At 35.1% G+C, this 25,935-nt stretch overlaps 2 protein-coding genes and 1 pseudogene across 15 annotated transcripts in view; 2 read left to right on the top strand and 1 right to left on the bottom strand.

The window, feature by feature from the left end:
• TFG (trafficking from ER to golgi regulator) overlaps window positions 1-8,495 on the top strand; it is a 37,829-nt gene extending 29,334 nt beyond the window's left edge. For 2 of the 4 annotated variants that reach the window (XM_016144724.2, XM_016144722.2), the window contains exons 7-8: window positions 4,193-4,291; window positions 7,680-8,492. In XM_016144724.2, the coding sequence (XP_016000210.1) occupies window positions 4,193-4,291; window positions 7,680-8,059 (479 nt within the window). In that variant the 3' untranslated portion in view covers window positions 8,060-8,492. Of the gene's footprint in view, window positions 1-4,192; window positions 4,292-7,676 lie in introns of all 4 variants that reach the window. The other 2 variants (XM_016144721.2, XM_016144723.2) reach the window with 2 other exon arrangements.
• Window positions 8,496-8,618: 123 nt separating this feature from the next.
• Window positions 8,619-25,935, bottom strand: part of LOC107510804 (ABI family member 3 binding protein) — a 221,433-nt gene continuing 204,116 nt past the window's right edge. For all 11 annotated transcript variants that reach the window (XM_016144711.2, XM_036218492.1, XM_016144713.2 and 8 more), the window contains 5 exons: window positions 14,209-14,288; window positions 13,416-13,445; window positions 12,636-12,797; window positions 11,260-11,382; window positions 8,619-9,927 (listed from right to left, as the gene is read on the bottom strand). In XM_016144711.2, the coding sequence (XP_016000197.2) occupies window positions 9,812-9,927; window positions 11,260-11,382; window positions 12,636-12,797; window positions 13,416-13,445; window positions 14,209-14,288 (511 nt within the window). In that variant the 3' untranslated portion in view covers window positions 8,619-9,811. The remainder of the gene's footprint in view (window positions 9,928-11,259; window positions 11,383-12,635; window positions 12,798-13,415; window positions 13,446-14,208; window positions 14,289-25,935) is intronic.
• LOC118602043 lies at window positions 16,767-16,885 on the top strand (annotated as a pseudogene).

Genomic DNA, 25,935 nt, shown 5'->3' with positions numbered 1-25,935 from the left:
AAAGTAAAAAGCTTTTGCACAGCAGAAGAAACCATTAGCAAAACAAAGAGGTAACCAACTGAATGGGAGAAGATATTTGGAAACAACGCCTTTGATAGGGGCTGATGTCCAAAATACATAAAAAACTCATACAACTTGACAACAAAATCCAATTTAAAAATGGGCAGATGACCTGAGCAGATTCTTCTAAGAAGACGTATAAACAGCCAGCAGACATGGAAAGTCGCCCAACTTCACTAGCTATTAGGAAAATGCAAATCAAAACCACAATGAGATAACCACCTTACACCTGTAAGAATGGCTTTTATCAACAAAACAAGTAATCAATATTGGAGAGATTGTAGAGGGGGGGAAAGGAACCCTCATACACTGCTGGTGGGAATGTAAATTGGTATAGCCACCACAGAAGATAGTATGGAGGTTCCTTAAAAATTTAAGAATTATCATGTGACCCAGCAATCCTTCTGCTGGGTATTTACCCTCCAAGTGTAAAAACATCCATTAAGGTGTATGCATCCTTATGTTCACTGCAGCATTATTCACGGTGGCCAAGACCTGGAAACAACTGCAGTGTCTGATGACTGGATAAAGAAGAGGTGGTGCATATATATAATGGAATGTTACTCAGCCATAAGAAAAGATGTAATACTGCTATTTGCAACAACATGGATGGATTTTAGGTTTATCATGCTAAATGAAATAAGTCGCAAAAAATTGAGAACCATATGATTTCACTCATGTGGGATAGAAACCTAAAAGCAACAAACAAACTAGACAAACAAGAACTTGGAGACACAGACAACAGCTTAGTGGTTACCAGAGGGGAGGTAGATAAGGGTAAAGGGGGTCAACTGTATGGTGATGGAAGGAGATTTGACTGGCGAACACAATGCAATATGCAGATGATGTATTGCACACTTGAAACCTATATAATTTAATTAAAAAATAAAATAATTAAAAACCCAATAAATTTAATTAAAAATTTTCCATCTACAGTTAGGAGTCATTGGATGCTGAGGGCTGACCATATGCCATTGTTCTATCCCATTTCCTATAAGGGACTTAAACATCTGCAGATTTTGATACCTGTAGGGACTCTTGGAAGTAGTCAGCTTGAAGATATGGAGGGACGACAGAAGTTTTGGAGGATTCAGAAGTTATACTTCGATTTCTGACTGCATAGGGGGTCAGCATCACCAACCCTGTGTTGTCCAAGGGTCAACTGTAGTCTGTATTTGAATTTCCCTAATTGTCTCATAATTACCTGATTATAATTGACAGCTTGTTCAAATATGGAGTCGTAATGAGATTCACATTTTCCATTTGATTATGTGTCAAGTCTTTTTTATTTTTTTAGTAGCTGTCACCTCTGCATGTTTCCAGCGTCAAAACTGTATATTATTCATTGCTCTAATTTACATCAAAACATAGATGCTTTAAACATTTATTATCTCATCCAGTTTCAGTCAGGGATCTGGAAGTGGCTTAGCTGGGTAGGTTTGGCTCAGGTTCTCTCTTGAGGTTGCAATCATCTGAAGCTTACTTTTAAGATGACTCCCTCACATGATTATTGGCCGGAGGCTTCAGTTCCTCACCACATGGATCTCTCTCTCTCATAAGCTGCTTGAGTGACTTTATGAAATGGCAGCTTTCACCAGAGTGAATGATCAAGAGGGTAAGGTAGAAAATGATCTGTTTTCAGAAACGTCATTTCTGTAGTCTTCCATTGGTGTACAGGTCAGCCCTACTCAGTGCAAGAGGGTACTACATAAAGGAATGAATACCAATATGTTTTTTGCTTATTCTTTACTCATTTCTGGATTGTGGCGTTAATCTTTTTAATTTCTAAGAATAGTAAATAAAGGCTACCAACCCATTGCTGTTTACTATACTCGTGCAGGAGTCTTTGAGATTCATGGAGGCTGGCTACCACTTTGTGTAACAAAGTATAGTCCAGGAGTCTCACCATTACTCTTTGCTTCATGTTACTTTCTTTCTTCTCTTACATAATAGGTTTTATTACTTTTATTCTACCTTCTATTATTTCTGAAATTATAAAACATAGCTTTTATATATGTATATACACACATACACATATTATATATACTTATTCAAAACATAGCTTACTCTAAACTATTTTTGCACTTTGCTTTTTCACTTAATATATCCTGTAGCTCTCTCCTTACAAGTATGTGAAGTTATTCCTCCTCATTTTTATAACTAAACATGGACTTCTTATTTCTATTTCAGAATACTGTGAGAGTCTCATTTTGGACTTGAATGCTATGTTTAAAACAAGTAAAAGGAATATTTTGTAGAGATAGGAATAAACTTCTGAAAGTTTCAACCCAGGGGTGGCATTTTCAAAATGGGTTTATAGCAGATTAGAAAAAAAAAAGTGTTTATCCCACTTTAAGAATAGCTGTACACTTTTGGTGTTTATTGAGGAAAACAATTATGCTTTTTTGAGTGGGAGTTCCTTAGAATCATTGATGGCAATAATCTACTACTTGGAACCTTAATCTCAGCCTTTCTGATGATACTTAAGTTAAAATTTGTATTAAATGAAATACCATGTACAAAGCTCCTTTTAAACTAAAGCTCTAGATTTATACCTGGGTTCCAGTGATGGTATGAATTATCTGTGATATATTGACTGCAGTTAAATTACTTAATCTTTCTGTGTCTGAAATAGGGATTGTTAATGAGGTTAATCTTTTACCTCCTTGTATTTTATTGCCTGTTCTTTGCTCATTTTTGTATTGTAGAGTTGTTTTAATTTCTAAGAATTAGAACCCATTGTTGTATGCTATATGTATTTCTCCCCTCGATCATATTTCTGTACCAGATTCTGGTCACTTCTATTCTAAAATTTAATTATGAAATATAATCCAGGATTAAAGTGGTATCTTCTAAGGTAGTTAACTTCTGTACTACCTTCTGTACTATCTCCAAGTCTTAAACCATTAAGAAAGCATCTAAGAAACTTTTGTTATTTCTTTTGTTTTTCATTGTATTTGGGAAGAGGATTAATAGTTTAAAAATAGTTAAAGCATATTTTATTTTTATTATAAAAAGCATACAACTGCTTGCTAGGAATTAAGCTGGCTATAAATACAGGCATATCTCATTTAGTGATGCAGTACATAAGTCTGAGCAGCCAGTCCAGTAGAGCGGGCTCTATGCCTTCATCTCAGCCTGTGAGTGCTGGCTGCCTACAGCACCTCAGTTTGAGTGGCACTAGATAATGCATTGACTTTTTCAGTAGTTATCTTTTTCTGCCACAGGTATGCTGTTTATCCATAGTTTTTTTGATTAATAGTAGGTAGTTTGAATATTTTTGCAAGAATTAGTCAACATTTAAAAATATAAATACTAGCTAGATATTAAAATGCAAGTTTATTGCTATTCTAGGCATTGGATCTAGCTAAATCTGCCATTAGAACAACTAAAGTAGTAGAGGTGAATGAACTGATAAATACTTGTTTGGGACCCTAAAACGTTTCTCTAGGAACTGTGGTCTGCTGCCCCCAGATGGTACTGTCATTTCCAAGTACACATCCCCTGTGTTAATGAGGTCTAACATTATTACAAAGTGCAGTGAGGAACCATTTAGGCTTTATCAGTTTCTACATTATTAGCTAGGATATTCAGATGATGGAAAAGCAAACTGTTGTCAAATGCCAAAGATGTCTTTGAGATCTGGAATGAAAGATATTGTTGAGTTCCTTGCTACCAGAGTCCATTCATGTGGTAAAAGAGAAAGTTTTAAACCTTTAGATGACAATTATGTCATTTTGGGAAAGATTTGGAAGCTATTAATGGTATGTGTTCCTTTTTTCAGATTTTTATTTATTGATTTTTGACTAGATTTTTACTGAACATTAGCAGCGCATATATCTTTTGGCAGTAGAACTTGAAAACATTTGTTTTCCTGGAATTTGTGAAGTAAACATTAGTGTTATTTGCTGCTGATGAGAGTTCTTTACAGTCAATCCACAACAGAGCAGCCACACTTATTGTTCATTCTTCTTCAGATATTTAAAGGGGAACAAACACATTCTTGTGTCTTTTTACTCAATATGTTTATGTGTTTTGTGGTGAGAGAATTAAATATGCCTTAAAAGTATTTTTTTTCTGCCAAGTTAAACCTACCTTTTCTTTAAAATTTTTTTTTATTGGTCTTTTTTAGGTCAGATATACCAGCAGTACCCGCAACAGGCTGGTTATGGTGCTCAGCAGCCGCAGGCGCCGCCTCAGCCACCACAGCAGTACGGTATTCAGTACTCAGGTGAGCAGGTGTCCAGAGGGAGCCTGGCTCATGATGTTTGAGCTGTTGCTGTACTCGTTAAGCTTTAATCCATTCCTCTTAATTCCTTGATTTATAATACTTACATTGTCATAGCATATAGTAGTTATTTATTGGGGAAATAACATTTGTTTTAAAAATATTTCGCATAAGTATCATATTTTAAATCAACATTTCAATTTTCTGGTGGTCAAGTAAAACTTATTGTAGGTGATTCTGTAATAACTTATATGTACAAAGCAATTTTTAATACTGGTTGTCCTACTGATGTGATCAATTTATCTAAGTGACTGAGAACTGCAGTGATGCAAGATTTCCCCTGTTATATGTAACACATACTCCTAGTGTACGCTCAGTACCTGTGAAAATATTAACAGTTCCCTCATACATGGAAAGGTGATCTTTTATTAAATAAAAGCAAAATTAAGCTACTTAGGTTTTAAATCTCAAAAGTATGTAGGGATACCAGAATTAGGCCCCCCAAAAATAGAATCGTGTAAAACATAATTCAAGCAATGATGAAATACAGATGTTTTAAAAGGCATCCTAGGTATTTTGTTTTATTATCTGACCATTAAAGATTATCCATTTTAAGTATGATAAATCTCTTTAATGTAACTTTGAACATATTGATCATAATTCGTTAAGAGTATTTGTGTTTAATTCTGATTTTACAGTAAAAGATTTAAGTATCAAATTCCAACTGTAATTAAAAATAGTTTGCCTAAGTTGAATCTTGCCTAAATTCTATTTTATGTAGTTTTGTAGTATAAACCAGAACAGGAATTGGTGAAGTATAACCCACAGGCCAAATCAGGCTTGTCCCCTGGTTTTTTAGAGTAAAGTTATATTGGAACACATCTACACCCATTCATTGTTATCTCTTGCTGATTTGGCATTATAATGGCAGAGTTGGGTAAGTTGCAGCTGACTATGCGGCCCACAAAATCTAGAATATTATCTGATCTTTTACAGGAAAAACTTTCTTTGTCCGTCCCTGAACTAGACCATAAAATTGTAGTTTGACATATTTTAGCACACATAGCAGGTTTTATTTGGATTACATTTGCTGTAGAGTGATTTAACCTGTAGCTGCTATTTTTTACTCCACCTAAAATAGGTGGAGTAAATTTAAGCTTGGATGATATTAGAGGAAAGGTCATTTTTAGGATGTCCTTGAAAATAAAATCAGGGTGTTACAAATTATGTAAATTGCAGAAATAATAGAAATCAGAGCTGAAGAGACTTAGATGTCATCTAATGCAGGGGATTTCAGCCCTTGGTGTGTTTTAGAATTACCTAGACCTTTTTTTTTGAAAGTTACAGGTGTCTGGACCCTTATTCCCAAAGATTTTGTTTTCATTTGATCAGGGGTAAGACTCAGGCTTTGATATTTTAAAAGCATTGCAGGTCATTCTAAAGTTCAGTCAGAGTTGGGGACCACTGATCTTTTCCTACCCATTCATTTTATAAATGAGGCAACTAGGGTTCAAAGAAGTTGTGAAGTATCGAAGGACACAGCCATTTAGTAGGGTTGCTAGATCAATACCCAGTGCACTTGACTTTGCAGTTACTTATTTCCCTATATCATTCTGCATTCTCCAGCCTGGATCAGGGGTTGGCAGACTTTTTTTCCATAAAAGGCTAGATAGTAAATATTTTAGGCTTTGTGGACCACGTGATCCTTTGTCCTGTACTATTCATTTATTCAAAATACAATTTCATTTCTTGAAATATCTGGTGGTCTTCACCAAAGTTGCTCATTTTTCGAGGGAGACTATACACATAATAGAAGCATTGCCACAATGGTCATAGGGTCCAGTAGGTTGCTAATGAAACAGCATCTCAGGCCCTTATAGGTAGAACTTCTCTTGAGAAATAATTAAGGATTAAGGATCTGGCTCTTTCCACTCAGTTAAAAAGCCAGTTTAGATTTCGGTTGATGAAAAGACGGTTTTTTTTTTTTTCCCTCACAGTCTTAAGTTGAATAGACAAGTTAAAGCTGAGTCCTTTTGTTTCTCCAAAAACTTATAGAATTTTTTTTTTTTTAATTTATGTAGGAGATAGGAGAAAATTGTATGACATTCAGGGTTTGAACATGATTGACTTTAGTTTAGTATTTAGATGCTACCATAAGTAAAATAAATGCATTAGATATTTACTTATTAAAAATTAAACTTGCTCTTAATGAATTTAGTCATGGTCTCCACTCTGAGTAAAATTTAGTTCTTTTCAAATTACCTTTATATTTCTAATTCCACTAGTTTTATTAACTTGAATTTGATTGGGAGGTATGGGAAAAGTCTCTGCTTAGAGACTAAGTGGTATTGGTAACATTGGACCATTTTTGACACTGTCGGTTTGCCAGTTTTCCCTCTGACTTTTTCTAGTTTTATTCATGGACTATGTCAAAAGCTTTCTTTCATGAGTAAATTTTGAACCCAGGTTCAAGGTGAGTTCAGAATATACTCAACTTCATTCAATCCTTTTTTTTTAAATGCAGGGTTGGACGTATTTTAATAATTTTCTTATGTATCTGGTATTTAATGCTGACAGGATTCCAGTCAATGGAGAGGTTTCATTGCAAGTAGCTGCAGGTGTGTTTCATGGTAGAGATAAAAGTTTTTAGTGAAGCCGACTTTTTCTTTTTGAAAACATTTACATCCTTAGTATGTAATGAATATAAGATGTTGATTTTGTGGGGCAATATGGTATGCTTTTTGTGTGTTATGTTGTTACTGCTAAATCAAAATTTTAAGTTATAAAGGCAAAAGAATCAGATACCAAATCTAAAATGAAAGGTTTTAAGGGTTGTGAAAATAGGTAATGTTTATTCTTAAATGGCTTAGGTTTTGTTTTTATAGAGTGACTAAATCTTTAAAGCATCTCAGTAGCACAGTAAGATGTATTTGTAGTACCATCGTTTCATTAAAATTTTCATTTTCTACAATGTGTTTTTATTTGGTACTGTTGTTACATAGGCAGTCCCTCAAAACCAGGTTACTGAACAGTTTTTGCATTAATTCCAGTCTTTATAATTTGTGCATCTACTTTATATTAGGAATTATGCTAGAATAGGCATTTGCTCTTAGGTAATATATAGTCTAGAATCAGTTGTAATGAAGAAATATATGTATATTGGTTTCAGTTTAAGATGAAAGGATTTTTTTTTAAAATTTAGAAAATTTTCGATACTAATTGGTCTTGAAGTATATAATGGAATTTACTACTCTACTTGTTATATAAATACTCAAATAAGTTTATTAAATTTCTCATCACTTTTGGTTCATAACAGTAAAGACTGAATCCCTGGAAAATTTTCACCAACAGAAAAATAACATATATGTCATTTATTTTGCCTATTCAGCAGGCTATAGTCAGCAGACTGGACCCCAGCAGCCTCAGCAGTTCCAGGGATATGGCCAGCAACCAACTTCCCAGGCACCAGCTCCTGCCTTTTCTGGTCAGCCTCAGCAACTGCCTGCTCAACCGCCACAGCAGTACCAGGCGAGCAATTATCCTCCACACACTTACGCTACCCAAACTTCTCAGCCTACTAATTATACTGTGGCCCCTGCCTCACAACCTGGAATGGCTCCAAGCCAACCCGGGGCCTATCAGCCAAGACCAGGTTTTACTTCACCTCCTGGAAGTACCATGACCCCTCCTCCAAGTGGGCCTAACCCATATGCACGTAACCGTCCTCCCTTTGGTCAGGGCTATACCCAACCTGGCCCTGGTTATCGATAAAGAGGCACAGCTACGGTGATGAATGTAGCTGCTAGCCGTTCACCTCTCAAAAGACTCCAATACTATTTTAATTTGTATTTGAAGTTGAGAAATTTAAAAAGCAGAGCATTTTTTTATGATATTGTTGCTGTTAATTGAAAGTATAATTTGCTAGAACAAAAAAGACCAAAAAAAATAAGTTTTTTCCTCCCCTGCTTAAAAGTATAGCAGCTTCCTAGTAATTTTGGAACACTACTCTTATATGTGTGTAAAGTGATTAACTGACTTTCTAGCTTGCCTTGTCCAGAGGATATTAAAATGATTGATTGATAGGTTGAAGTTTAGCTATCTTACTTGGCTTTTTTACTATTAACATGATGTACTAAAAGTAGATCCCTTCGAGAAGACTAGATATTATGTAACATTGAAAGGTTAATAAAGTTGATTGAATCCATTAGTGGTTTTGTAATTTAATTTAGTTACTAACAAACATATGCATGAGAAAAACAACAAATCCTTATTGACATCATCTGAAAGTGAAGTATGGATGGTTTAACTAACAGTGCTGTTTGAAACTTAAAAATAGATGTCACAGGAAATTAGCATTATATATAAACACACTACACATAATAGTATTAAGGGGGATTTAGTAGATCCTGAATAACTGATTTGCCTTATACAGAGGAACCTTTCAGAAATAAAGAACTCAGCCTTAAAAAAAAACCAAAACTACATCTCTTTATTGCAGAGTTTCTCCTTATTTGAAAAATATAAACTGTAGCGTTGATAAAATTGAAGCATGTTGAAAGGTAAGCCCAGGGTCCTTTCAGAATGAGGGCAACAAAGCAGCATTCCCACCTCCCTCCCCAAATGAAGAAAATACTTTTTAAATAAAAGTGAATTTGATTTTCAGTACAGATTGAGTTATGAAAACATCCTCTGATACATTCATTCCTACAAGTCTTATGTGTAAAAATATAGTAAATCCTGTAAAATGGTAGCGATCTCATCATACATCTTTTTGTGCTCGGACTTCAGTCTCTGCATACAGCTTGATTAGAATTACATTAAAAACAATGTGAAAACAGTTGTTTGAATATACTTTCTGTTAAATGTAGTTTGACAAAGTATATTCAGACATTGTAACATATTTCTAGATAAAGAAAATTATTAAAACAATGTATTCTGAATTCCATTTTTAGCTGAAATAAAATTTATGGATTCAAACAATCTTAATTTACAAATATTTAAAGAAATGTGTATTCACATGATTCAGAAAAGCTATTTGGCTGTTGCTGATTAGTTTAAATAAATGTGAATATCAGGACCTTTTTTCCCCCCTCATATATATATGAAGATAATTTGATCTAATAAGTTAAACTAAGTAGAGATTTATGGAATTAAGAATACGCATTAATAAAAGTAATTTTTTAAAAGTATATTAGTTTTTGATGTTAATTGTTTTAAAAGTATCTCAGAACATCATTACAACAGTGATAAATAATATACAGATGATCTCTTAAAATACCATGAATAGGGAGCCAGCTTCCCCAAAAAATGTTACTGTTAATATCTTGCTTAAAAATGACTTTGTAAAACCTGATAAATATTCTCAGCAATCTTTCTAATAAACATCTAGTATTGCTATCAATTAGATTTTAAACTTTTATACATAGTAAACAGAACAGCTTTAAATGAATGACAGGTACCATAGTGTTTCCACTTATTTTTTGCCGCAATGAAACAAGGCACTTGTGAATATGATTGCAGCATCTACCATTTTCCAGGAATTGTAGTCCCACATTCATACCACTGAACATAATTGATTTGGGTGTGACCACCAATTTCTCCAAATTGAACAGGTTCCTGGCGAACTGCTCTGAAATAGCCTAAGAAGGAAAGTAAGTTAATTTTAATTAGCTGCTATGTTACATTTTTGCCCTCACCGCTCATAGAGTGTCATTGAATGGCTGAAAGTTACTCCAGGTGAAACAGTATTTTAGAAAATAGATAGCAACAGGCTCTGGTGTCTTCCCTGAAGTAGTAATAGGTGGCTAAACATCAGCTGACCTGAAACTCCTCGACATTTCCCTTAAGGTGACAGTGTCTGAGAAACAAAGCTGGAAAGGGACAGGCATCTGAGAGATTTTGTTTTTTGACTGTCATTGACTACGTTCAGTATACTCTCTTATCTGAAAGTGTAGTTTTTGTACATCACAGGCTTGCAGTGGTTTGTGAAGAACTGACCTGAATAAAGGCAGTATATTTACTGCAATATTAAACAAAAGAAGGGTAGTTCTTAGATTGCTAAATATCTAAGACAAATGTAGGTGAAATCTTTCTTCAAGCACCCTACACTGAATGATTAAAAGCTTCTCTGTGAATGTAAAATATTATAGAAATATACACAATTTATAATTGTGTCTGCTTGTATAAAGTATGCTTTATATTTAATTACTATGAGACAGTAGTTTCAACTTTCTGTGTTAATGGGTTCACAGATCTTATTAAGTCATCCTTTACTATGTTTGGTATTTTTAAGTGTGCCAGTGAACAAAATGTGTTGCTAAAAAAGACTAGTCCAATAATTTAAAATATTTAAAGAACATCTTGGTGATTCCCAAGTAATATGGACATTTACCTTTTGCCCTGCCTGGACAAGAATCTTTATCTTTTCAATCCTTAATAAGCATCTTAGTACTAATGTGTCTTCAGCATTACAGTGTTTGTTCATTCCTTAGCAGAATTGTTCTATTTTAATTGTATTTCTATGATTAAGGCAAATACTGTTTTTTTTTATTTAAAAAAATTTTTTTTGTAGTAGTAATAAAATTTTCTTAAATTTGTTAAAGGAGTTAAAAAATGCCCGTGTGCTCAGTATTGACAAAAACCATAAAAGTATTATATTAATAATTTAAGTTTAGGAAACTGCTCTTTCAGCTGTTTTTGCAAATTTGGGTTTTCTTGAAATAGAATGCATTTATATATATGCCTGTAATTTTCCTTGGCTCTAAGGAATATAATCTTAGGGACTGGGAGGAAAGTTGAGAAACTTTTATTAAGTCTTCATATTAATGTCTTAGGAATTTTTTTTTTTTTTCCCGGATAATGAGAATGCTAGTACTACAGAATTATTTTTAAAGTGATTGCTTTTCTTAGCTTGAATTCATTTTGGTTAATTATGAAACCCTCTTGCTCATGAGGAGCCCTAGAAAATATACCTTTTTTGGTGGGTAACTGATCAGAAGTCAGTTGCTGTCCTGTGCGTCCATCTAAAAATGAGTCCACAAACTGGCAGTGATCTTCTCCATGGCCTCTTTGATCGCCTATGTTATAAAATTTTCCTGAAGAGCCAAAAATTAAAACGATCATAAAGTGTTTTCTTTCATATGGGATAAATCTAAAATAATCAAGTTGTTTAAAATAATCAATCTTTCCTGTTCTTATACTTTTTCTCCCCTTTCACCATAGTTCAAGCCGCCAGTGTCTCTTGACTGACCTACAGAATAGCCTCCCAGCTGTCATTCCTGCTTTCACTCTTGCCTTTCTATTCTTCCTCCCCTCCTCCTCCCATGTCCTGCAACTTTTAAAAATGTAACTCAGATGTTACTCCCCTCTATAAATCTCTCCAGCAATCTCCTATTATGCTCAGAATAAAACCTAAAGTCTACCTGGTTTCAAAGTTCCACATGATATCATGCTTTCCTGCCTGGTATTCCCTATATTAGCGTTAGTCACACTAGTGGAACTGGCTAGGAGTGTTCTTGGCATTGCTTTTCCCTTTGCCTCTAGCTTTATCCCTAGGTCTTTGTTTAGTTGGTGCCTTCTCAGAATTTTCTAATTCATACAAGTGTTAACCTTTTCAGAGAGACTTCCCCTGACCATTCTAACTAAAGAAGAATCCATTCATTTGTTTTCTTCCACACTTTTAAGTTTCTTCAAAATACTACATGAAGTTCTTATTTGCATATTTGTTGTCCGTCTCTTACTAGATTGTAGGCTATAAGGCACGAATGTGTTTCGTTTGCTGCCTTGTCCCCAGCATCTAGAACAATGTCTGAACAAAGCAGGTACTATCCGTTGAATGATTAAACTAATGTCTACCTTTCTCTGTTGGGGCCAGCCTTATTTATTTGTTCAAAATCTTTAGTGTATGAATATAGAAGAGAAAATAATCCACTAAATCTGGAGCAAGGGGTTTATAGCCTTTCAGGCCAGTTGTTTTAATCTTGATCTTGTCTTTGGCAGACTTAAATTTTTAATTTAGTCATATTCTTTCCATAATTATTGTTAGAAACACTTATTTCATTATCACTAGGCTTTTTGTTCTTGGTTGGCTATAACAGTATTGAACATGAATGTGGCTAATGTCTTTACATTCAAGTTTGCCATTGCATTTTTATTATTTACTTTCTAATAGCATGTCTCAAATCCTTGTTTTCTAGACTAAGTATTTCAATAACATCTTGCTTAAAGAGAAAACTTATTTACATCACTCCTGAGTGTCTGGAACTGTCCAAGCAAAATGCCAAGTTACAGAGTGCTTCAAAGCGTTACCTGAAGGACATGGCTCAAAACAGCTGGTAGCCCTGCTCACCTGTGAGGGAGTCGCTCAGATAAATCTTGTATCTGAGAGAGTTGCACAGCTGTACTCCTACAAACTTTTTATACCACGTCCTTTTGACATACTGTTTGCCCTTACATTCTGAGTAAGAGTCCGAATTAAAGGGTCTTTCGGTCCAGATGGCATCTCTTCCTCCTGCATAAGAAAAACATGGGTTGAGTTTAGTATCTGACTTTAGATACTTGAACTGTCTTAAAAGCTTTTTGAAAAAGCAGTTTTCAAAGTTCACTGTCAACTTACTGATGCCTGGTTTTCTCCAATGCTGAATATTGGAGCTAAAAATATAAGAGTTTAAACACATAACCCCCCAGTTAAGTTCTTGTTAATAGTGATATAAATCTTAAAGGTATATTTTTAGGTGTTGAATAAATAGCCTATGCATTGCTAGGCTATTCAACACCTAAGTAAATTTAGTCTTTTTTTTTTTTTTTTTTTTTTTGCAGTGTATACAATTTAAACAGTTGCTTTAATGTGATTTATTATTAAAAGTGGAAATGAGTGTGTTGTAGCTTTACAATTATTAAATAGAAAATTTGGTACCTGAATGAAAACAAGTTTCAAAATATCCAGCTTATTCTCAAAACATCATAGGCTCTCAATGTTACTGAATGTTTTGGGTAAGCATTCACACCTGATTGATAAGACGACTCAATGGACCAAAGTGAAATCATGGCTAAAATTCTGCCATGTCTATATAATTGAGTCAGTTTAGAAAAGCACGTGGTTGTGTTCACATTGAGAGCAGGTACTTACCAGAAACTGGCTCGCTCACTCTTGGATCCGCTGAGGAGAAACAGCAAATAATCAGACATTAGTTTCCAGTGGCACAGTGAAGAAGGTGGGTAGAGTTGTTAAGAAATTTTACTTGCAAAATTGTACACTCTTGAAGAGTGAATTGGATGTGTGTGTGGTTTTGGAAATTGTTCTCAATTGGAGAACCTCCTTCTGCCAGATGCTTGGGTGTGTTATTTGTGATTTGAGTAGTTACAAGTCTTCATTGCTGTTCTAGCTTTCACTTCCATTTTAAAAGCTTCCTCTTTTAGCTTCACACAAAAACAATTGATAGTAAAATCACCAAGATGCCATGAACTGCATGCAGTTGATGTAAAAATTATACAAATGATGCTGTGTATACAGATGTATCTTATTAGGGAACTGGAACATGGGTCAAATAAGAGAATTTCACAGCTGCTTAAAATAACTATCAAATGAATTTCCTTTCCAGATGTGGCTTAACGTGTCTGATATTTTGATTCTAGGCATTGATGTTAGCATACAGAGGAGCATTCATTCACTAGATTTTTGAGTATAGATTGAATACACTTTTTTTGGTGACCGATATACCTTGTTTCCCCTGACATCAAAATAAATGAGGAAAAACATAATAGTGTTTCCTTAAGGGTACCACCATCAATTTGCTTTTTGCTACAGATGATTTTTTGAAATTCAAGAAACTATACAGTGTTTAAGCTGGGTTTTAGGCAAACTCTCTATGCAAAATGTCTTGGTCCTTCATGTTGTTGGGAGTTTCTCTTGATGTGATTACCTGATTCAGTACTGAATGCCACTGTGTTGCTGGCTGGGCCTTCCCCAAGTGGGTTTTTGGGTTTCACTTGGAATTCGTAGCTGTGTAGGGGAGAAATTAAAATAAAATTGTAGTATATTTTTCAAGGGTAGGAAATAACATTTCCTTGTTATACTAGCATCCTTCTTTATTCTATTTGAATGGACATATGTCCTAGAAACGGAGAAAATTTTGCTTTCCAAGTAGCTTGTCTAATATTTTGTATGAGAATATTATACAAATATTCAGACTAATTCCAGCAACAATGGCCCTCCATTTTCTTTAGATGTTTCAGCTACTTCCTGGGGCAAAAGGAGTGGAAAGATTCCTTTTTATTCCTTATGATCCCAACCCTGAGTTGAACCTTAGACTTAGGTAACATTCCTCATTATAGGGTTTAAATTAACTATGTCAGAACTTCATAATAAAGTGGCAGTGGGCAAAGTTTATTTTAAATGCAGATTTCATGCTCTATCCTAGCTACTGAATCATCACTTTTTTTGAGGTGGTCTGGGTAAGAATTTATAACAAATTCCTAAGGTGAATCTTATGTCCGCTGACATTTGAGAACTACTAGACTAAGCTACGGGAACTGATGCACATGAAAATATTTCTTTGTAATGACTTCCTGGTTGTATGTCTTGGAACTCAGGTCATTTGTATATCACAGGAAACCATGGTATCTCCAGAATTGGGGGTATGGTAGTGTCACATAAGCATGGGCACAAAGACAGATTTCTCTCTTTCTATAGATCAGATTCATTGGGCCAGGCCCTTGACCCTTCAACAACAACAACCTAGATCCCTTGGGAGTACAGATATATTTGATTCCAGCTTTCAGAAGTACACATTGAATTGCTATGCTCTTTGACAAATTTCATTCATAGACTACTTAAGCAAAGCAAATTCTTTTAAGAAATTCAAACAGTAAAACTATTTGCCATTTTCCTAAAACTAAGATTTCCTTTCAGCAGCAGACTTAGCAGAAAAATATTTTGAACGTAAAATCAACTTGAGTCAGCTGATAGTATTGTGAATTTCAGATTTGTATAAGCATTTTGAGAGAAAATTCCCGTTTTTGAGGAGTTTGTAATTGAATAAGAATACAGAACAAAAAAGAGAAAGATATTTTATAATTAAGTGAAAAAACAGAAGGATAATAGCTTTTAGTTTGGTAAAGAGGATACCAAGTGAGCAATAACAGAATTCTCTGGGGCTCAAGGAATCAGTTTTTTGGCTCCTGAGGCATTGCAGTAAAATACTGCTAGACTACATATAAGCCTGATTCTAGCATTATAATGGCAAGCACTTTATGAGTACATGTTATATACCAGTCATAATTATTCTACAGATACAAAACAATACACAAACCCCGAGAGACCAGTATTACCCTATTTTTTAGTTCAGAACAATCAGGCTCTTAACCATTGTACTGTCTGCTTTTACAAACTTTGTGAAATGAGGATTAAAATTTGCAAGCTTTTTAGTGAGAAGACTGCACATCAAAGCATCTTGTAAGCTAATCAACAAACACCAAGGTGCTATTATGTGCAATGATAGAATGCTGATATAAAACCACCCGTGTCACTCATTTAAGTAAATTGCACGTACTTAGGGTGTTTTGGCATGAAATATTTTCTAGAGATGAAATTCTTACTCAGAAACCTGATGACCTTAAAACAAAAAACAAACCAGAATGATGAACTGAAAATGGAAAAAAAAAATCACAGGCATCTGGATTTTGATTCAAGTGGGCAATGCACTCCACATTCCAGGCCATTGCCAAAACCCGTGATTTGGCCAAGCCTGATTGCTGGAATCATTACTATATCTTTTTACTTCACAGTTAATTACATTTCAGCTGTATTTGTAATGTGGCCACAAATATTCATAAGCAACTTTTTCTTTTTTCTTTTTTTTTTTTTTTGCCAACACTAATACTTGACAAGTTTTGAAGAAATCACTTTAAGTTTAATTAATAGCATGGGAACTAAAAGGCACATATTTTTGGTTGACTAGATCCTATATGCACAAAATATTTGAAGTAGCAAAACTTTTCTCAAGAAGCACATTCTTTCACAAGATTTATGACATGAGGTCTAAGAATAATGTCTCAGAGAAAATGCTGATTTTTACATAGGAAATAAGCACAGGATACTATTTTAAAATTATAGAGGCCAATAAAAATAAGTCTAGAATAAAACTTTAAATAGATTTGAAAGATCAAGTTAAGGAAATATTTTACAGATACTATAACAAAAGTCAAAGACATGAAAAATGAGAGAGAAATAAATTGGATTATTTCAGGGAATACAACACCTAACTAGTAGGTTCTAGAAGAGAGGTAAGAGGGAAATGTGGGTAGAAAGTTATCCTAGAAATTATATAATTCCTCAGAATTGAAAGACGTGGGTTTCCAGATTTAAAAGGCCTAAAGTATGCCGTATGCCCAGCAGAGTGGAAAAAAAAAAAATCCAAAGCATATAAGTTGGACAATTTTAGAATACTAGGATAAAGACAAGATCTTAAAAGTTTCTGAAGTCTACGGCCATGCCACCCTGAACAAGCATGATCCCATCTGATCTTGGAAGCTAAACAGAGTCGGGTCTAGTTAGTACTTAGATGGGAGACTACCTAGGAAGACCAGGTGTTGTAGGTGTAAAAAATAAAAAAAATAAGGGATTGTAAACTGACAAGTTCCTTGCAATCTGTGAGGTCAACCAAAGGTTGCCTCACCTAAAAAAAAAAAAAAAAAAAAAGTTTCTGAGGAGAAAATATGTCCCATTCAAAGGATCCAGAATCAGGATAACATTTACTTCTTATCATCACTGAAAGTCACAAAACAATGAAACAATGCCTTCGAAAGTCTTCATTTTGTCCTAAACTCCATGTCTAGCTGATTAGGTCTCAGAGTAAAACAAAGGTATTTCCAGACATGTAAAGACTCAGAAATACTATCTTCGGTAAGCTTTTCTCAAGATGTATTTTTCAAGAATTGCCACAAGGTGAGGGAGTAAACAAAGGAAGAAGACGGGATGTGAGAGTTAGGTTGTTCAGCACGGCGGTGGGTGGGTGGGGGGCTGCAAATGACCACGGTGACAGATTCCAGGAAATGTTGCCAAAAACAAATACATGGAACAGAGAGATGAATATTTGACCATTTGGAGAAATGGTCAGTCTAGAAATACAGATTTAATTTTCATAAGAAATGGCTAAAGTAATTGAAAATGGGAGTGTCAACTAAGATGGTGACAAAGGTTCCTGAGTGCTCCACATTCCACAGGCATACCGAATGTACAGCTACACAGAGCAGTTTCCAACAAAACAGGTCCAGAAACTAGCCAGGCGGCTCCTGCACGTTGGGCACATGAGAGAACACCCACACTGAAATGAGTAGGGAAAGTTGCAACACAGTCCATAAACCCTGCTCCTGATCAGCACCACCCAATCAAGTGAACCCCCAATTAGCAGCTTTCCCCTGAAGAGCAAAGGGTTTGGACCCCACATCTACCACCCTTTTAAGTCTCATATGAGGGATGGCCCCTCTAAGCACCATGTTCTGAAAGCTAAAGAGGGTTGTGCCCATGAGACCTTCGAGAATATAGCAAACAAGCACATGAGCACATAATATGGCTATCCCCTCAGGAATCGGTGCAGAGGGAGCAGGCAAAAATGCCCATCTCCCACTTTCTCTGAAAGGGATTTGTAAGCATATTTTAAAAGCTGCCACCTGAAGATGAGGGTTCCAACCTCAGCACATATCTAGTGGTTGGCTGTGATCCTTCCCAGAGACTGGGAAACCAGCAGACACCTTTCCTCCTCTTTCTGTCCAGCCTACAACAGTAAAACCAAATCATTGTATCTCCCTGGAAGAAGTCTGTACAAATGACTGGCACTCCAGCTTTTGTGGCTGTTGCCCAAGGGATGGGCCCCAGATTACCTGGCTCTGACAGCCAGTGGGGCTTGCATTCCCGAGTCCCACAGTACTATAGCAAATGAAGCAGTTCTTTGAAGGTGCAGGAACATCCCTTCCCTCCCCTCACAGCTATATCCTAGGCCCAGCACAGAGGGAGCATGCAAAAACGCCCATCTCCCTGTGTCTCCCTGAAAGAGGCTTTACTATATAATTTCTCATCTGCTACCTGAGGCTCTGGTTTATAAACAGCCTGCATCTAGATCCTCACCTTTGGGACACTGATGGGTTTTGGCACACCCTCCACTACTGGGAACCACTAAGAACAAGGAAGGTGGTTTGGACAATCTCAGAGGTTTAAGAGACAACTAGGAGTTTGATCTGGGCTGATTGAAGAGATTCATTTCCTATATGAGACCATTTTATCAAGACTGGGAGAGGTGGCCATTTTAGCTAATATTTAGAAACCAACAAGGAGAATCAAAGAAAATAAAGAGGAATATGTTCCACACAAAAGAAGAAAAACCTCCAAAACAGATTTTGAAATGAACATAAGTGATTTACCTGAAAGTTCAAAATAACAGTCATAGAGATGTTGAGCCAGGCCAGGAGAACAATGCATGAATAAAGTGAGCATTTCAGCAGAAAATATTAAAACAAGTGCAAAACAGAAAACACATAGCTGAAGAATACAGTAACTGAAAAATTCATTGGAAGAATTTAACGACAAACTAAATCAAGCAGAAGAAAGGATCAGCACACTTTAAGACAGCAGTAGAATTCAATCAGGAGCAAACAGAAAAAAAAAAAAAATGAAAAAGAGTAAAGATAGTTTAAGAGACATGTGGGACACCATCAAGGAGACTAAGATATACATTATAGGAGTTCCAGAAGGAGAAAAGAGTAAGGGACAGAAAGCTTATTCAAAGAAATAATGGCTGAAAACTTTCCTAACTTGGGGAAGGAAACACATCCAGATCCAGGAAGTACAAAGTTCCAAATAAAGATGATCCAAAGAGATACACAATGAGACACATAATTAAACTGTCGTAAGTTAAAGACAAGGAGGGAATCTTGAAAGCAGCAAGAGAAAAGAAAACCTGCTATGCACAAAGGAACCCCCATAAGATTATTAGCAGATTTTTCAGCAGAGGCTTTCAGGCCAGAAGAAAGTGGCATGATATATTCAAAGTGCTGAAATAAAAACTACCTGGTAAAGCTGTCTTTAGAATTGAAGGAGAGAGAAAGTTTCCCCACAAAAAGCTGAAAGAGTTTATCAATACTACACCAGCCTTACAAGAAATGTTAAAGAACATTCTTCAAGCTGAAACTGAAGAATGCTATATTAGTGACAAGAAAGTATGTGAAAGTATAAAACTCACTGGGCAAAAGTAAATATATAGTTAAATTCAGAATGCTGTTGTAATCATGGTGGGTAAATAACTTATGAAGGTTAAAGAGTTAAAAATAACTATACTACAATAATTTGTTAATAGATACACAATGTTAAAAGATTTAAATTGTACCATCAAAACCAAAATGTGGAGGGGGGAGTAAAAATGTAGAGCTTTTTGCATGCATTTGAAATTATCAGCTTAAAATCAATATTAATAAATAGATGTTTTATGTAATCCTCATGGTAGCACAAAGTAATAACCTGTAGTAGATACACAAATGATAAAAATAAGGAATTAAAGCATACCACTATAGAAAATCACCAAATCACAAATGAAGAGAGCAGGAGGAAGAAACAAAAGAATTACAAAATAACTAGAAAACAATGAACAAAATAGCAATACTAAGTCCATACCTATCAATAATTACTTTAAATGTGTATGGACTGAATTCTCCAATTACAACATATAGAGTAGTTTAATGGATAAACAAACAAGACCCAAGTATATGCTGCCTAAAAGAGCTTCATTTCAGCTTTAAGGACACACAGACTAAAAGTAAAAGGATGGAAAAGATATTTTATGCAAAAGGAAACCAAAGAAAGCACAGGTACTTATATCAGATAAAACATTTTAAATCAAACACTATAGCAAGAAACATGGTCATTTGTATAATGACATGGGTCACTTCAAGAGGATATAATATTTATAAATATAACATCTGAAAGGAAAGATAGCAATACAATAAGGGCAAGGGATTTAAATACCCCACTTTTGAGAATGAATAAACATCCAGACAGCAAATCAATAAGGAAACATTAAACTTAAACTATGTATTATATCAGATGGACCGAACAGACACACAGAACATTACATCTGACGGCAATACAATATACATTGTTCTTAAGCACACACGGAATAATCTTTGGGACAGATCATATGCTAGACCACAAAACAAATCAAATCTTGATAAATTTAAGAAGTTTGAAATTATATCAAGCATTTTTTCTGACCATAATGGTAAAAAACTAGAAATCGGTTATAAGAAGGAAACTGGAAAATTCACAGATATGTGGAGATAAACGACATGCTACTAAGCAGCCAAGGCTGGCATTACTATGATACCAAAGCCAGAGAAGGGCACGACAAGAAAAGAAATATAGGCCATTATTCTTGATGAAAGTAGATGCAAAGATCTTCAAAAAAATATTAGCAAACTGAGTTCAACAATACATTAAAAGGCTCATACAACGTGAACAAGTGGGATTCATCGCAGGGATGCAAATATGGTTCAAAATCCACAAGTCAATAAATGTGATACACTAACAAAGAAATGAGGGATAAAAAACATGATTATCATATGTAATCTCAATAGATGCAGAACAAGTGTTTGGTAAAATTCAACATACTTTCAGGAGAAAACTCAAAAAATAGGGTATAGAGGGAACATAGCTCAACATAATAAAGGGCATGTATGACAAGACCACACCTAACAATATGTTCAACAGTGAAATGCTGAATGAAAGCTTTCCCTCAAAATCCAGAACAAGAATGCCCACTCTCACCACTTTTATTCAACATAGTAGTGGAAGTCCTAGCTAGAGCAATTAGGCAAGGAAAAGAAAAGGCATCTAAATTGAAAGAAAGTAAGAAAGAAAACTAGCTCTAACTGCAGAGGACGTTATATCTAGGAAACAAAGACTCTACCCCAAAACTGTTAAAACTAATAAACAAATTCAGTAAAGTAGCAGGATACAAAATCAATATATAAAAATTGGTTGTGTTTTTATATAACAACAATGAGCTTTCAGAAAGAGAAATTAAGAAAACAATCCCATTTACAATAGCATCAAAAAAATAAAATACATAGGAATAAATTTATCCAAGGAGGTGAAAGATTTGTACACTGAATACTATAAGACATTGATGAAAGAAATTGAAGATACAAATAAATGGAGATATATTCCAAGTTCATGGATTAGAAGAATTAATTTTGTTTAAATATCCCTACTATGCAAAGCAATCTATAGATTCAGTGCAGTCCTTATTGAAATTTGAATGTTGTTTTTAAAAAAATTGAACACAGAATCCTCAGATTTTCATGGAATCACAGAAGACCCTAAAGAGCCAAATCGATCTGGATAAAGAAGAACAAAGCTAGAGGTATCACACACCCTGATTTTAAACCATATTACAAAGCTATAGTAATCAAAACAGTATGGCATTGGCATAAAAACAGATACATAGATCAATGGAACAGAATAGAAAGCCCATAAATAAACCCATGCATATATGGTCAATTAGTTTATGACAAAGAAGCCAAGAATATAAAAGGGGAAGGGGCAGATACATGCAAAAGAATGAAACTGGACCACTATCTTACATTATTATAAAAAATTAATTCGAAATGGATTAAAGACTTGACCATAAGACTTGAATCCATAAAATCTGTAGAAGAAAATAGAGGTAAGCTCCTTGACATTCAGTCTTGGTGATGATTTTTCTTTTTTTGTTTTGGATTTGACACCAGAAGCAAAGACAACAAAAGCAAAAATAAACAAATGGGACTGTATCAGGCTAGAAGTTCTGCACAGCAAAGGAAACTATCAACAAAATGAAAAGGCAACCTGTAGTATGAGAAAATATTTACAAACCATGTATACAATAAGGGGTTAGCATGTAAAATATATTAGGAACTGATACAACTCAATAGCAAAAAAACAAATAACCAAATAAGAATAATGGCCAAATCACCTGAATAGACATTTTTCCAAAGAAGACCTACAGATGGCCAACAGGTACATGAAAAGGTGTTCGACATCACTAATCGTCAGGGAAATGCAAAATCACAATGAGATATTACCTTACACCTGTTAGGATGTCTATTAACTAAAAGACAAGCAAACAAATGCTGGCAAAGATATGGAGTAAAGTGAACCCTTATACACTATTCCTAATTGTCAGTTGATGGATGAGTGGAAAAAGAAAATGTGGTATATGTATTTAATGGAATATTATTCATCCTCAAAAGTGAAAGAAATTCTACATTTGCAATAACATAGATTGAACCTGGAGGGCATTATGCTAAGTGAAATAAGGCAGAGAAAGACAAATACTAAACCTATATGTGGAATCAAAACAAAACAAAACAAAAGATTGGCTCACAGATATAGTAGAAAAGTGGTTACCAGGAGCTAGGACAGTGAGGGAAATAGAGCTTTTAAAATGTACAAATGTTATAAGATGAATAAGTCCTAAGGATATAACGTGTAACATGGTGACTACAGTTGATAACGTACTATATGATTGAAATGTGCTGAGTAGAATTTAAATGTTGTAACCCACATCCCCAAAGTTACATATATGAGGTGATGGATGTGTTAATTAACTTGCCTTACATAATGTATACATATATCAAATTGTCATGTTGTATAGTTTAAGTATCTTACAAATTATTTTGTCAATTATACCTTAGAGCCAAAAAAAAAGAATAAAACATTTGCTTCTGGGAAGCAGGATTTAGGAATAGGTAAGATTGAGCTGCTTTGTAGCATTTTGAGTTCTAAAACCATGTACATGTATTTCTGATAAAAATGAAAATTAAATTTAAAAAGCAATTTATAAGACTGATTTCATCAAAATGAATATCTAAATGGAGTGAAATCCAAATGGCAACTGTAGTGAAGCCTTTGTGCCTCCTAGAGGACAAATAAATAACACCCCTGACAGAATGCCATGCCTGATTCTTCCTGGGGAAGTGTGGATCTCGACAAATCTTTCCAAGCTTCCCTGTCAGGAGGCAGCGTGGTGCTAACTAAGGTCATGGCTTCTGGAGCCAGAAAGATGTGGGTTCATGGCTGCACTACTGTGTGGCTTTAAGGTTAGTTATTTAACCTCTGTGAGCCCCAATTTGTTCATATATAAAAGTGAGGATAATGATATTATTTGTAATAATAAACCCATTAGAGTATAAAAATATGACTTTTTCTGAGGATTAAATGCCATAATACATGTTAAAGCAAGGTGCCCAGCACATAGCCATTATCAATATTCTCTAGTGCTATATTTATATCTAGAGAAATTTTTTAAAGGTGCTTCTATTATTGTGGAATTTGATCAACACGACCATAGAACTCTCAAGACAGAGCTCTATGTCCACATTCTGTTGTGGTTGTAAAGTTTATAATGAAGATATAGCTAATGGGTTATTGGGAAGAATAAAAATTTAGCAAGTGAAGCTGCCTACCATCAAAATAGCTCTATAGGCTAAGAAAAAAAAAAAATTCTAAAGTTTCCCTGAAGAATCTAGGAAGCCCTAAATTATTATCCCAAAGGAATGGGATGATAGAGAGGAGGGCAGAGTTTGAGAACAACTGAAAATCAGCATAAGAATTAAATATCAATTTATAGAAAAGTGAAAAGGTAAGGTTTCAAATAGTGGGATCTATGGTTCACAGTCAGAGACAGAGAAACTCTGATCTAGCCTAAGACTGCTCTTCAGGTCTGGTTATGCAGACACATCTGTCATCCCCTGCCTTCCCTTCCTCAGTTCTCTCAATAACCAGTTCTCTCCATTTTGCTCTTAATGTAGAGCTGATATAGTTTTCGTTATTTAACAAACTTTTAATATACTCCCATTTATTTAAAAAGCTGGTTTTCACTGTGAACAAAAGTCTCATAATACCCTAGGCAACCTGCTTTCTATGTAGAAAGACCACCCTATAGCTGTTTGTTTGTTTGAATTTGTTTGGTTAACTAATTTTACTCCTAGTGTAGTCTTGAAATGTTTGGGCCTCATTTAGGTGGAGCATCAGTCAGGGAGAGTGGAATATGGAGGAGTGGAATGGCAAAGTGGAATAAGAGAAAAGAGTAAGGAGCACTCAAGTAGAAACATGGTAATCTAATCAATCGGTTCTCCAAGGACATTGCAAAATTATGGTAAGTGTTTCTAGATTCCTGCCACATGCAGATCTTGTGCTGATCTGGGAGTATAGATAGGAGCAAAAAAGCAGAGCAGCGGAGACTTAGGGGACAGAGTAAGTCCTAATCTGGTGAAAGGGGCAGAGCATCAACAGGCATCAAGTGTCATCAGCCAGCTACCTAGGGACATTTGTGTCTCCCATTTCTGTGTGGGACACCAATTTCAAATCTGGGCTGCACTTTAATTCTATAGTGTTGCTACGAGTTTCTGGAAGCTCATCTCCTAGGTATTAAAAATTTTTAAGTAATAATTAATGAATATGGTGATGTAAAAAGAATTGTTCTCTTCATATAGACTAGTAGAGTTCTGTGCTCCTAGCTGTACTTTTGCCAGAAGGAAAGTTGCAAAACTGAGCAGTTCCAATTTCTTCTTTAATGAGGAAGCCATTGTTTTGCTGCCCACACCTACAATAAAACTAAGTAAAATGCCTAAGTCTCTGGCAGCTGATTTTACTCCTTTCTACAAAGCCCATGAGAAGAGATGTTGAAAAGTTAATACAGAATCTGCAGAAACCAGAATTTCACAAAAACACCGCAAATAAGAATATAATGACTATTCCACATGCCTGCTTCATTATGCCAGATTCACAGTTTATAAGAGTTGCTGCCTCTATTCTCGTTTACTTTTAGTACCAAGGCTGTATTAAATCGAACAACATAAACAACAGTTCCAAACTATCTCTGTTGTCAGCTATAGGAAACTTCAATAGATTTTAGTCAGAAAGGGAGAACTGTTCTCCACAACCCTCCTGAGCCACAGATGACAGTATAAGTACTTGAGCAGGTTAAGTGAACTTGATTTATCTTAATTACCAGACAGAGTACATTTTCCATAGGAAATTGCTGGGCCACATGTAAGTCTGGCACACACAGTGGATTCTTCCGTTTTTTAGTCAGTGAGGAGAGACACGGGTTCATTGGAAGAGACAAATAAGATTAAAAGGTTTTTTTAGTTAGTGCACAGCGTTTGTGTGTCCATCCGTACTGCCGACCAGTTCATCAGGAAGAATGTGGCCCATCAATGGCTTATTAAAATATGTGCTAAAAACAATTTGTCTGAAAACAAATTGTGGACCACAGATAAATTCAAAGAAAAGTGGTTTATCAGGACCATTCTACTTGCTATAAGACTGACTAAGGTTTGGGTTTTATTTTCAGTTTCATTTTTCCCATTGATTTTGTGTGTGGCTTTGGATATCATAGATTATAACATTTTAGATCTGGGAGAGACTTTGTGATCAAGTAGTTTATACTTCTGTCCCTTTCAGCAGTGGTGCAAGACTTATTAAGTCATATGCTTTATCAGTATCTGTTCACAGAACTAAAAATAGCCATAATGGTCTTTGCTAACGAAGTGGTTGGTTCCAGATAGGAGAGGCCCCTCTCAATATTTATCTTTCAGTTCAACAAAAGCCACACATT

Source organism: Rousettus aegyptiacus, unplaced genomic scaffold, assembly GCF_014176215.1.
Source record: "Rousettus aegyptiacus isolate mRouAeg1 unplaced genomic scaffold, mRouAeg1.p scaffold_m13_p_4, whole genome shotgun sequence".
In the NCBI taxonomy this organism is placed as follows: domain Eukaryota; kingdom Metazoa; phylum Chordata; class Mammalia; order Chiroptera; family Pteropodidae; genus Rousettus; species Rousettus aegyptiacus.
The sequence above is the reverse complement of the archived record's forward strand: the minus strand, read 5'-3'. Positions and strand labels throughout refer to the sequence as shown.